This window comes from Biomphalaria glabrata, chromosome 4 (genome assembly GCF_947242115.1).
Source record: "Biomphalaria glabrata chromosome 4, xgBioGlab47.1, whole genome shotgun sequence".
NCBI classification, from domain to species: domain Eukaryota; kingdom Metazoa; phylum Mollusca; class Gastropoda; family Planorbidae; genus Biomphalaria; species Biomphalaria glabrata.
This window is the reverse complement of record NC_074714.1, coordinates 31,556,356-31,570,081: the sequence shown is the minus strand read 5'-3', so window position 1 is coordinate 31,570,081 and position 13,726 is coordinate 31,556,356. Positions and strand designations below refer to the sequence as shown.

General features: G+C 32.4%; 1 protein-coding gene across 6 annotated transcripts in view; it reads right to left on the bottom strand.

Annotated features, from left to right (window-relative positions):
- The window catches only part of LOC106075214 (bromodomain-containing protein 1-like), a 33,191-nt gene that overhangs the window by 6,270 nt on the left and 13,195 nt on the right, over window positions 1–13,726 (bottom strand). For 4 of the 6 annotated variants that reach the window (XM_056025581.1, XM_013236154.2, XM_013236155.2 and 1 more), the window contains exons 8-13: window positions 12,186–12,303; window positions 11,975–12,076; window positions 11,535–11,795; window positions 7,138–7,353; window positions 5,400–6,059; window positions 4,155–4,244 (exon numbers count right to left, since the gene is read on the bottom strand). In XM_056025581.1, coding sequence (XP_055881556.1) covers window positions 4,155–4,244; window positions 5,400–6,059; window positions 7,138–7,353; window positions 11,535–11,795; window positions 11,975–12,076; window positions 12,186–12,303 — 1,447 coding nt within the window. The remainder of the gene's footprint in view (window positions 1–4,154; window positions 4,245–5,399; window positions 6,060–7,137; window positions 7,354–11,534; window positions 11,796–11,974; window positions 12,077–12,185; window positions 12,304–13,726) is intronic. The other 2 variants (XM_013236156.2, XM_013236157.2) reach the window with 1 other exon arrangement.

The following is a 13,726-nucleotide window of genomic DNA, read 5'->3' as shown; positions in this document are numbered from 1 at the left end:
TTGAATGTCATGATAACTAAATGTCTACATTTAATGTCTGATTTCAGAAGAACAAAATGTCTTTTTTTCCCAATGTTTAATTTTAAGAGAACAAAATGTCTTAATGTTTTATGTCTTCTTTTAATGTGGTTTATTTCAGAGAATTAAATGTATGTGTTTCAGAGACAAAAATGTCTTCTTTTAATGTTTTATAGTAGAGAATTAAATGTATGTATTTAAAGTTTTATTTCAGAGACAAAAATGTCTTCTTTTAATGTTTTATAGTTGTGAATGTGATTTCTTTTTCTAATGTTTTATTTCAGAGAATTAAATGTCTTTTTTTTATGTTTTATTTCAGGTCTGTGTTTAAAGTTTTATTTCAGAGAATTAAATGTCTTCTTTTTTTAATGTTTAATTTCAGAGAATTAAATGTGTTATTTCCATGTTCTTTCAGGTCACAATATTTAAAATGTCTTATAAAAAAAAAAAATAAACAACACTCTTGGCAGTATTAAATAGTTGGAAACAATGTGTTTCCAGTTTCTTCCTTAATGTTTCAAATAGCAATAGTCTTACTCCATATGCTTGCTTAAAGTAGTAATTCATTTTGAATATTAAAAATTATTTAGTAAACATTGCCTAAATGCTAGGTTGTTTGATTGTCTTGACTAAATAAAGTTTCATGTCAAAATTACTATCTGGAACTCTGCTGAATGCAAGTAAATATGAGATCTTTGATTTCTTTTATAAAATAAAATGAACTTAGAGTCTTACACTAAATCTATGCATTTAGAAAGTCTACTACAGGTATGGAGAAATTGCAACATTGAAAGAACAATACAAGCACCACAGAGAGGGGAAGGGTGAACATTCAGGCAATGCCTCCCCATCACTTAAGACAACAAACAAGATTAGCTCACAGTCTAGCTAAAGAAGGGCATTGCTACTAAAAAATATTAATAGGCTAATATATGCACAGCAATACATTGTTGGAATGTTCATGAAGGAAGAGTATGCTTAGCAGACACAGACAGGAGCTCAATGTCATGACATACATCAACAATGGGCATGAGTTTGGCAAAGGCAAAAATTAGGAAATTGTAATGTAATAAGTTGACAACGAAATGACTACACTAGTTCGATCATCAAAGCTTCTGAAGATAAATCCCACTTTTAAACAATCTACTAGCAAGTAATTTATCTCTATCACAGACGCACCAAGAAATAATGCAACTAATTGACTCTCACAGACGCACCATGAAATAATGCAACTAATTGACTCGTTTGTATGAATAAGGCTAAATTTTTATCTTAATACCAACAAGACCTACTTTGCTAATGTGTGAACACTTGTTAAACACTACCAGTATATGGGTCACCCAACATGTTCAACACTACAAACAAACTCTAGGGATGAGAGGACTGTAACTACTTTAATGGTATATCAGAACAGTTGTTACAGCTTTGACTTTTATAAAAGAGGGTATTGGTAGAGCTGAGTAGTGTGTGGCTGCTGGTTCCCTTGCTCAGGTTTAATCAGTTAGTTTACAGACTAGTTAAATGATCAGAGAGCAAAGTATTGCTGTGCTATAGAGAGCTATATTGGAGTGCATTCATAAAGCCATCATTGGAAGCCTAATGTGTTATAAAATTACCATACATATTGCAATTAGTGGAGTTAAATATTGATCAAGTTTTTCAGAAAAAGAAAACAAAATTGATAAATTTCTCATGGTAATTTATTAAAGACTTTTTTTTCAATATGCAAATGCACTCAGTAAAGATTTGTAAATACATGTGTACATTTGTAGAAAAAGACAACATGAAATGAAACAAAGCCAAATGTGAATCAAGAAGCACTAACAATCAGGAAGTTAGAGGGAATGCAGGAGTTATGTACAGAAAAGATTTACAAAAAATGATATGTATTAGTTTATTTGTATGCAAGTCAAACTAAGGATGTAATAAATAATTTCAGATCTATTTACAAATAGTGTCCCTCTTTACTAAGAAAGAGAAGATCCAATTCTATCTATCTATATACATAGAAAGCATGCAACTCATTGAAAAGCTTTTTGTTAATGCAAGTGTAAAAGAGATCATTCTTGCTGATGTCCATCAATCTAGTCATTAGCTAGTCATGCTTAATTCATAAAGAATACATCATGGATTATACTCTACTCAGATCCAAATGTTAAATGTATGTAACTTCCTCTGGAATTAACTTAAAAAGCATTAATGTAGACTATTAAAATAAACACTACACATTTAGGCTAAATATTTCTAACACACACACACATAAATATCTATCATGGATTTGTTTCCCTTCAAAACACATTATAGAACATATATATGTCAATAAAATAGAAAGCTAGAAGAAAATAACATTTAAAACCCATCCCAAAAAAAAAGAAGCAATACAGAATGGTACACAATCAGCCCACCCCAAAAGCAATATTGTTTTGCAAACTAGAGCCCAGTCCCATGTAATACAGCTGAACAAAGCAATCTAAACAAACAAAATAAAAAATAATTAAAAAAAAAAAAAGACAAAGCACACAGAATGGTTTCTGAAACAATGTGGTAGGCTAGTAAACAAAGATGTTTTCTTTAAACATAACACTTCAACTACAGTGACCATGCATGGTAGAAATGTCTAGACAATATTTGATCAACAAGAGAAAAACCATTGATTGAGTAGTACTAAGAGAAAATATCTTTCAATTCTGGAGTCAAATATAGAATGGGCCAACTACAGGCAGTGTACAATCAGTGTTGAATTCAAACCTCTACAGACTAAAACTACATTCAACACTTTTCTCTTAGTAGATACATTTCCACAAGACTTTATGATTCAAGTTTGGTGATGCTAAGACTTTGTAATTTGGAATGCATTTTAGTTTTCTTTGTGTCTGATCTGTTAAATGCTATAGTTGATGACTTAGTTAAAACTACATTTATACTATTTAGTTGGACTTCAAATACAATACCTCTATTCTAGCTGCACAATCTAAATGAGTGGGTGGAAATGTTTTTCCAAAACAGCTCTAACGATTTTCCTAGCAATTTGACAGTTTATGTATATCTTTGGGAAAAGAATTACTAGCTCATTGGCAACACTGGGAAATGTCTAGTTAGACCATTATAATTTTTTCAAAGTTTAAAAAAAACATTTATTTAAATTTGGCTAGAGAACTAGAAAATATTTATCTGGAACAGACGAATCATCTTTGGGTATTTTGCATGTAGGCCCTTTCATAAAAGTGTATCATTACAACATTTTAAAGTATATTAGATTTATACATTTGCTAAACTAGGATTTTTTTTTCAAAAGAGGGTGGAATGGAACAGGGTAAATAATTTATTTTTTTCTTTAATCTAACATTTATTAGTTATTAAGAGAAAAATAATCACTCTATAAGATGTGGAAAGGAGGTATTGTCTTTTTAAAAAAAACTGTAGTTTTTAAAATGTTTTTCTTGTTTTAGACAATGTCTTTATCAAAAGTGTCTATGAAAAAACAGAGTCTAGAATATATCAAATGATTGGTCTGTCAAGTGCTTTATCTACTACTTAGAACTGTGTAAGTAACTAGATAGTAAAGAACTGATTCTAAACAAGTCACATGGAAACAAACATATTCCATCGGTACACAATTTGCAATCCAATAGCTTTGAAGCTGGAAAAAAGCCACATTTTTGTTAAGTATTAAAGAAAACCAAATAGACATGTTACACAGAGTTGAACAATTTTGTTTAAAAACTCTTTAGATTTCTCTTTTAAATCCTTAACACTTTTCAATATAACTAAATAGAATCAATTTTTAACTTATGATTATTGATAAAATATGAGCCAATTAGATAGAGTTGAACAACTTAGATATAATTAAACTATGTAATTGATGAATGCATACATTTCAACAGAGCTCTTATTATAAAAACAGAATATATCTTCAAAACTTGTAATACATATATCTATAGATATAATTTGATATTCATTTCACTATCAAAATGAGCACTATAGCTATGTTGCTATTAAGTAGCAAATAGTTTAAGCATGCTAAACTCCATTATGAAAACCATCATGCTGCAGTACAGAGCTAGTATCATTCTGGACAACACACAATCCAATCTAAAAGCCACAAAGAAAGAAATGCAAGCTAGTCTAGCTTCTACCTGAGGACAGGGGTGATGTAGCAGGTGAGATACTCTCGGCCAGATCAGAACCCTCAGGCCCCTCTCTCAGGCTTGTGGTGCGGGCACGGCCTGTGTGATGATGCGGCGGTGGTCAGTGGACAAGGCAAAATGTGGATGGGCAAAGCAGGCGGCAATGGAAGTTTAAATGGCAATAATACAACAAGCATTTAGGGTATTGAACAAAAACAAAAAGTTATATAAATTGATTTCATGAAAGGAATACACAAAATGATCAGCCACTAGATGTTTCAGGAATTAGTAACAAAAAAAATGACAAGTTATAAGGCAACCAGTCAGTTGTTTTTTTTTTAATGAATAGATATATTAGCATTTGTGAAGCAAATTATTAATTGTTTAGAATCCAAGCATTGAATGCTATACTAAAACAGTCATAATGATAACCTGCAAGTCATGCTACGAAGTGACTCATACAAAACTTCAAGTTGGATTAATGACCTTTTGCAGCAATTTAATCAAAAAAGACATACACACTGAAGTTTCCAAAGGTGCAGAAGATCATAATAGAAAGCAAAGCTAGTCTCAAGTCAGAGTAAAACCTTGTAGAAGATCAAATGGAACCAGTCAAATAGAACAGATTTAGATCTCAAGTTGTTCTTAAAAGAAGATTTTAATTTTAAGAATTGTTAGATGAACAGAAGTAATTTTTTAGCCATACTTCCAACTTTAAAAGGATATGTGACCAAAAGAATACAAATAAATCTTAGCTGATACATAAAAACACAAATACATTAAAATGAAGATTTAGATATATAGTGACGAAAAGCCATTGAAAACAGAATTGATGAAAGAAAATGTGTTTTATGATTTAACTAGGTATGTACATTCTACAAATAAATACATCTAGATTTACTCAAGCAAATAATGTTGATATTTTTAGTAGACAAATAAGCTGCTATGTTAAATGGCCCTTCACAGAATGTCATTTAAAAAAAATGATCATGATGCATGTCAAAACCAAGCTTTTGTTTATGGACAAAAAAATCCATACTAAACAATTCTTGGTCCAAAGCAATATATTTGTAGAGAAACAAAAATCTTAATGCACTTTTAAAAAAGCCAAAATGAAATAGCACAACTCTAAATTACAAGTAAAGGAGAAGACTCAATAAGATTCAAATCTGTTCTAGCATGAAAACAAAAGATGTAAAATGTCAGCTCAAAGTGATGAATGAGAGAATCAAGAAGGAACTAAATGATGCTTACCAGATGGGCTGTTATTGCTGGACGTCTCAGACGTTGGCTCTGATAAAGATTCGTCTCCACTACTCAGCTCATCAGTAGTTTCTGACTCTGAACTACTGCGAATGTTTCCCCGAATCCTGTAGGCTTTGAAACTTTCATTGATATCTGGACCCCCAACATGAACAGATGTTGGTGGAGGGATTTCATTACTCGTCACAGCTGAGCAGGAACGCTTAACAGGAGCTGGCTGGGTGTCTAATGTTTCTATTGGGTGCCCAGCTACACTAGATGTTCGTTTTAATCCTGGCCCACGAGTACTTCTGGGACTAAGAGGTACCTCTGCAGTTTTATCTGCCTCTGTTGTAATGTCTGTCACTTTTACTGGTAACTGCTGCTGATGCTGCCTAGTTTTAGCCCCTCGTCCTGACACTTTCTTTAGTGTAGAGGTGTTGGATGCTGAAGATGCATTGGAAGATGCGGATGAGGTAGTTGAAGATGGTTTAGTTGGTACTGGAGTGCTTCGCCCTTTCTTACTACTAAATAAAACAGCAGTTCTACGATTGACCCCAGCTGGTGAAGGTGTGTGCACATTAGTGCCACGAGCAGTAGTTTCTTTTGACTCTGTTTTCTCTGCTGCTGGAGATGCTGGACTCGACTGTTCTGAAGTTTTATTTTTTTCACCTATTATAAAAGAATATCAATATTACTAAAATAAACTATTAAGCCAATATTTATAAAAGGGTACTTAAGTATATTAAAATAGAAAGTGCAGATCTGAATGTTCAAAAACAGACTTGCTAGAACCTCTACATATACATTAGGCATTACAATGTCTTAAGTCCTAGGGATGGCTGCCTGGTCGTGCGGTTTGCGCGCTGGAGTGCCGTTTGGATTTATCGATGGTCTCGGGATCAAACCCTGCCCACTCCCATCCCCCCGTCATCCTGCGGGAGATTTGGACTAGGAAGTAAACTATCTTCAACTCTGAAGGAACATCAGAAACATGTAAAACATTTTACAAACATTTTTTAGGGAATAATGGAGGACAATACAATGATACAGAATGAATGGAAGATTTTTCATCAGAAGTGTAATAATAAAATTTCTAAACAAGTTACTTCAATTACATGTGTTACTACAAATGTGAACTACAGACACTGTGCATTTGAAGGCTCATTTAAATATTGATTAAATAACCAAAAGTAGCCAGGTTGTTTACAATAGACAACTTATAAAAAGAAGAACAAGATTTGTTGGACAGAAGATGTTAAGGAAACAGTCCTTTATAGATGGATGTTCATTTAAAACTCTACAGAAACATCCCTTAATGATCAGTACATAGTCAATCATTTGGACTTTTACAAAAATGCTGGCAGCTAAATGTAAAAGGGAGTCGAGGTGGCTGTGTGGTTAAGTGCTTGGTTTCCAAACCGGGGTTAACAGGTTTGAATCCTAGTGAAGACTGGGATTTTTAATTTTGGGATCTTTGGGCACCTCTGAGTCCACCCAGCTCTAATGGTTACCTAACATTAGTTGGGGGAAAGTAAAGGCAGTTGGTCGTTGTGCTGGCCACATGACACTCTCGTTAATCGTAGGCCATAGAAACAGATAACCTTTACATCATCTGCCCTATAGACCACAAGGTCTGAAAGGGGAGCTTTACTTTTTACTTATATGTAAAAGACTAAGTGGTTGCTTGATATGTTTAGAAAGTTGAATTATTTTTTTTACAATTTAAGTGTACTAAATGAAAACTCACCAGGATGAACAGATATCTGTAAATTCTCTGAAAGAATGGTACCAGTTCTACTTCTACCCCCTCGACCTCTTCCTCTGCCCCTTCCTCCACGACTTGAGGCGGTGCTTAATGGAGTTGATGTTCTCAGTGGAGACCTTGATGGGGATCTTTTTAGCTTTCTCTTGAGATTTTTAGGCTGTACACTACCATTCCCTTCACATTCTACCTCTGAAGATGCTACAAAACATTGTAAATAAACAGAAAAATGAGACGCTATGACAAACATACTGGATACAAATGACACTTAAATCTTGTGGCAAACATTTGTGAGAAAAGTTCTTATATCCTAAACATATGTTTAGAACAGCACTTCATGCCCCCCTCTAGTTCAATCTGGTACTCACCAAAACCATTCATCATGCTGTCCATCTATTTGGAACACAAACATTTTGTAAGGGAAAAATGTTCAGATTTTAAAATCCAAATAATTTTCAGAAGGATCAGTAGTATACAAGAGTTTACTTTATTGTTTCTTTGTAAATACAAATCAAAACATAATTCTTAAATGTGCTTTAATGTTAATAAAGATGTTTCTGTGTTGTTGTTTTTTTTAAATCAAGAGTTATTGTATACTGCCTTGTTCTAGGAATAAGCATTTCAATATTCTATTTCTACAAATCGAATGTTTTGTATAATCACAAAAGAGCAGGCTTACATCAAGTGAATCTAAAAATTTTATCTTACCATGTAACTACAACTTAGTGAACTCAAAAGTTTGTTACCAGTTGTAGCATGGGTAACTAAACTTGAGGATATATACTTGAGGAACTATACTAGATACTCTCAATACTTTGATCATGATATTTATTTAATAGAGAAAATGACTTGAATTTTGTTTTCTTATTCTGTGATGAACGAGTGTGCAACAATGATCCAAATAAGGAGCTGAATACTTTTTAGAATAAATATTTATAATGAGTTTTTTTAAAGAATGTTCCAAATTACATGATCTGTGCTCTACAGCACACATATACATGCATGCAAGGCACAATTGTTTGTACATATCTAAATTGAGATCAAGTCTGGACAAATGAACAATGCTTCTATAAATGTACCAACATATCTCCTCCAACAGCTTGACACAAGTAGTGTTTTGAAAGCAAAATATACTTCTTCATTTCTTTCAATGCTTATATTTTACTTTATGCTAATGCTTGCATATAAAAGTTTCATTTGCGCTTTGGAGAAACTTTTTTGCTGTTAGAATTAGTTTTCCATTAATCACCCACTCTCTTTGTTTATAAAAGTTCAACTAATCCCTATATGCCTTTTTCCAATCTCCCTCCCGCATCCAGCGAGGTTGGCAATGAAATGAATATCTACACCCTCCCATTCTAGTGTGGGATACATTTACCCATACAGACGAAGAGTAACGCCGGCTTAACAATAGAGACAATTAGTGAAATCTTTTCTTTCTAAGTGTTTAATGGGGAAAAGACAACTTTCCACATTTTTCACTTAACACAAAAATGAAAGTATGGGAATTAGCACATGTACTGTAATTTAAGAAATGTAACTTTCTATCTTTCTTTAAATTCAAACTTATTAAATTTTAGTTGTTTGAAAGCCGACAAAGTCTAGTAGTCCAAAACTTTATTGCAAGTAAAAAAGAAAAAATCCGAACCAAGCCGCAATCCATCAGACTGGCATTTGCCAGCAACTTTTTTTTAACTTTAATTATGCCAGCAATCTTGCATCGATGCTCTACCAACTGAGCTAAGCAAGTGTTATTAACATCAGAGGAAATGTAACAAAAATAAATTACTTAAAAATGAAAGTATGATCTTGTACTTTTCAATATGTTGGCTTTAAAAAAAACATGTTGGGTCGAAATTGTGAATAAGATTTATTTAATAAATTTAACAGCTGGGGGCATTTTAATCATAAAAATATCTTAGTCGTTGAAGACCAAAGGTAAGTAGTAACAGGTTAAATTTTGTATTTTTTTCTCGTCCATCACAAATATGTGAATTAGTGTTGAGTGAATGAGGGCTTTTGTGTGTGAAAAATTCTATAAAAAATAAAAAAGCAATACACATTTGGTTTTTACTATAAAAAAAAAGAGTCACTGTCAGGGAGAGGTATGGCGAGAATGAATGTTAGTTTGATATTTTGATATGATTGTTATATCCCCTTGTTATGAATGCCAAGTGTTGCACGTGTTGTGAACTGAGTGATTAAGTCTTCGTTGAATGTGCGAGAGAGTGTGTTAGTCAGTAAGGTCTTGCTCCCGGTCCAGGAAGGTTGGACGTTTACTTCCTGGACTGGTATTTATGCATTTATATATTTATAAGTTGATGGACTGGTGTTTTGTGTATTACTATTTCATAAGAGTGATATAATTGTGTGCATTATTAAGTATTAAAGTATTATCGATATTCATGAATATACGGAGTTAGAGTTGATGTTATATTAAGTGTTCGTATTTGAGTTAAGCAAGTATTGATGAATTATAATTGAGGAAGCATCAAGCAAGTATTATTTGATATTCAAGAAACCCCTAGTGAGCCACAGGAACCAAGTTAAGAAACAATACAATAACAAGAGAGCAAAGCATTATATATATATATAATTAGAACCTCTGACAGTCACCATGCTCTCATTCTCAAAAAACAACTCTTCTTATAGGAAAGTATTAAAATTTGTTGCTAGCGTTACAATGCAAGCCAATAGAAGTAGGGCGGTACCATAACAATGCACCATACTGAGGTAGGAACTATTGGATTAAGATTAAAGTAAATATCATTAGGTATTAAAAACTTGTATTATATGTAAAGGCATTGTCTTTGATACCCAAGATTAAGGATGAGAGCAGTATTTCACATGACTGCGCAACCCCAGTTGCGACTTGCCAGTAGGGGTCTACTTAGGTTGTCATTTTAACATCTGCGCCTGCGTTCAGCAAGGGCCTCCTCAATTGTGTGTTCCACCATCTCTTTCAGAACAATATTTGATTACATTCTCCCAAAGCCAGACATGCCTACCCCCAAGACCCAGAATGTGGAACACTCAAGTTGAAAATGTGGAATTTTGGGCCCCAATGTGGAACATGCACATGTTTATGTTTGTCAGCCATACTGTATGCAATAAATAAAACTTTAATAATATTACTTTAATAACAATAATAGTTTGCTTCTTATACATTAGATGTAAAAAGTATAATTAAAAGTAAGAAAACCTTTAATTCATAATTATGACTTATGTCCTTTGTTTGAAATCAATAGTTCTAGATCTAACTCCTATATGATGAATTCTAACCAAAATGTATTCTAATGACCTAGACTCAAATGTTACTATCTATTTTTTATTTGTTACTACTAGAGCTAGATCTAAATCTAATGACTAGATCTAGATTATTCTATATCTACTTGATTATCAATCCTTTCCTAGGGCTCTACTCTAGTCACTCTAGATGTTGTCTCTAGTTCTAGATCTAGATCTAAAATAATTTAAGAGTCTACTAGTATTAGTCTAGATCAACATGACTGTACATCTGATAAGTCCATCTACATCTTATAAGTCCTCTAAGTTTAAGAACACAGATTATTATAATTATATTATACTAGATCTAAATATTTATGTCTAGATCTATAGACTTATTGAGAACTAAATTTATTACAAATCATAATGATACATAAAAATCTAGAGACCTATCACCTTCTAAGTCTATTTCTAGATAGATCTAGATTTAGTATCATCATCTAGTTATCTAGTTCTAGTCCTACTTCTAGATCTAGAAACTAATTTAGACTATGTATTAAGTAGATCTATACTATAGCCTTAGCCTTATAATGAATAATCCTTATTATTATTTATAGCAATTTAGGCTGTGTCTGTGTTAATTAATTACATATATATTAGTATTTAGATCTAGATCTTTAATAATGTTTCTTTTTAAATCCTTTTTCTTAAAATCTTAGATTATGTAGAAACTAGTTGAGTTAGTGTTAGAATAGATCTAGAATACAGTCTAGACTAGATCTAGTAAATTCTAGTAGTAGTAGAGCCATTGTCGGGAAAAAAAAAGGGATTTGAATCATAGATCTTTGTCTAGATCTAGCTCAACCATATCTTCGTAAATTTAGAATTTAGGACACACCGGGTCCGGGAGGAGATGAAATGTAAACAATAAACACAGACCTAGATATATTTTATTTTGCATTCAGTATTTTCATTTCACACTATTAATAAATAATGAAAAAACAGAAATTTTTGAGTGTGTGTCGGAATTCAGACTTGGCGGAACAATAACCGTGAATGCGGAACGGGGGAACATGTGAGCTTTTTTTAATGATTTTGCAGGACGGTTCCCCATAATGCGGGACTGTAGGCATGTCTGCAAAGCTAAAGAAACTTACTGTTCTCCTTTTTATTAGCTTCTTCTTTCTTGACTGCATCACTTTCAGCTTCTTTGTTTTGTGGCTCAGGTTCCCTGGGCTCTTCTTCACCATGGTCTGACTTTTCCTTTTGGGATTCCTCATTTAATTTGACTATTTTATTATTGACTTTATTAGTGACTTTACTTTTGACTTTACTAGTCTTTTTTTTATTTAATGATAATTTACGTCTTACAGCTGCTATCTCACAGCGTATCTTTTTCACAATTTTAGCCTTTTTACCTAAGTGGGAACAAAAAAATTGAAAAACAACAATGATTTAGAAAATCAAAAGTCAGTGTTTAGTGGTAAAAGTGTAACAAGTCTCCAAATCCAACAGACAGTTATTAAAAAGTTCATGCTATAATGAAATCTGTGACATTATTTAACTAACACAAGTTTGTTACCATAGATTGTATTACCTCCTTTTAGAGTTTTACTAGCCCTTTCCAATTTATTTAACAAAACTTTCAACTGTTCCTCATAGGAGCCTCCATTTTTGACATCTTCCACAACTGACTCAACTGAAAGATTTGATATATCATTAACAAAAATAAATGTAAAACAATGGATATATGTTAAAGACATAAAATGTGTAAAAACCTACAATGGAACAATTAAGACTATACTAACAATCTTCTGAAACTGGTTCTTTCAAAGCTAAATTTGGTGTGGCAGAATGTAGTCCAGTTTCAACATCATAACCCACTTTCTCTGCAATTAGTTTTGCATCTTTGATTATTTCCATGCCCTGAAAAATAAGTTCAATTCTAGTGAATATACACGATGATTTATAAGCATTATCTATTTACTATTTAATTGCATGTTGAAGGCACATTAGATGCTTTATCATTTAGCAATCAAAGGCAATATATTTAATGATAAAAACTTTGAAATTATTTTTTTTCATACATATATGAGTGGAAGATGGAATTAGTTGAGTTTGGTGTTTTCCAAACAACCACCAATCATTTGGAATAATTTAAGTTTTGTAGGCGCTTTAAAGGTAAAGTAATTTATAGTAATAACCAAGGACCAAATTGTATTGCCATATACAAATCTTGTACTTGACTATTTCAAACAGGTCTACTTATGGCTTTCATATATATATTTTTTTAATTCTGCTAATTAAGTAAAGAGAAAGCTATGGCTGATAGTCATTGGACGTGAATATTTCCCCCCCAGAACTAGATCTACTCCACTGTATGTTAAGTCTAAGTACGGAAATAAACAACAACAGGTCTTTGAAATTCTAATCACTCTATAGCTTTACTTAAGCCTATAGCTTTCCTTGCATATTAAATATAGAAATATATAAAGTACATTTTAAAAAAAGAAATAACCGAGTATTACAACTCATAGAATTAGCATGCAAGGGGAATGGGTACATATTTTCAGTTAAACAAAAATATTAACAAATACACAAATAACAACAAAAACAAATATAATATTATATTTAGTAATGTTTTTAAAAAAGCATTTCAGCTAAGCTTTGGCAAAAAAATAATAATAAAATACTGCAAAATCCTTAAGCAAAAAGGCCTTTGAAATTCTAATCGCTACATTTTACTTTGCCTTTTTTTTAGTTTTCTTGTGACATATTTTCAATGTTTCAACTGGTTTCAGTGCAAATTTCTAATTAGCAATAAACTTTGACAAGGTGATACAACCAACAAAACTTTCTATTTGTAAACCAAGATTTATTAAGTACACTGTGACCCACATAAATGAAACAAAAACTAGAGCTTGTAAGCAAAGAGAAAAACGTGTTAAGAGTAATCTACATGCTTGACTAACCATGTCATCATGTATTTTCTTGTCTGACCACTCAACATATAACAAACACAATTGCATGGTCGACTTATTATGACATATGTACCATAGTCTACTCAAGTTCTAGGCTAGCCTTGCAATGACCAGTTTGTTAGAATCAGTCAAGCACACTATCTATTTACTTTTTGGGACAGGGAAGGGTGTGGATGAAAATGTTTTTTTTTCTTAAGATGGTTATACTAATACTTTTAGATCTATATAACTGTATCTGTGACTATCAGAGTCATGGACTAGGCTGTCACTAAGGTTAACAGCCACAGTAAGAATGAAGCAATATGACTGATTATATCTAGATTTGCTTTCAGTATTGTTGAAGGAAGTGATATATGCTGAGCCTAGAA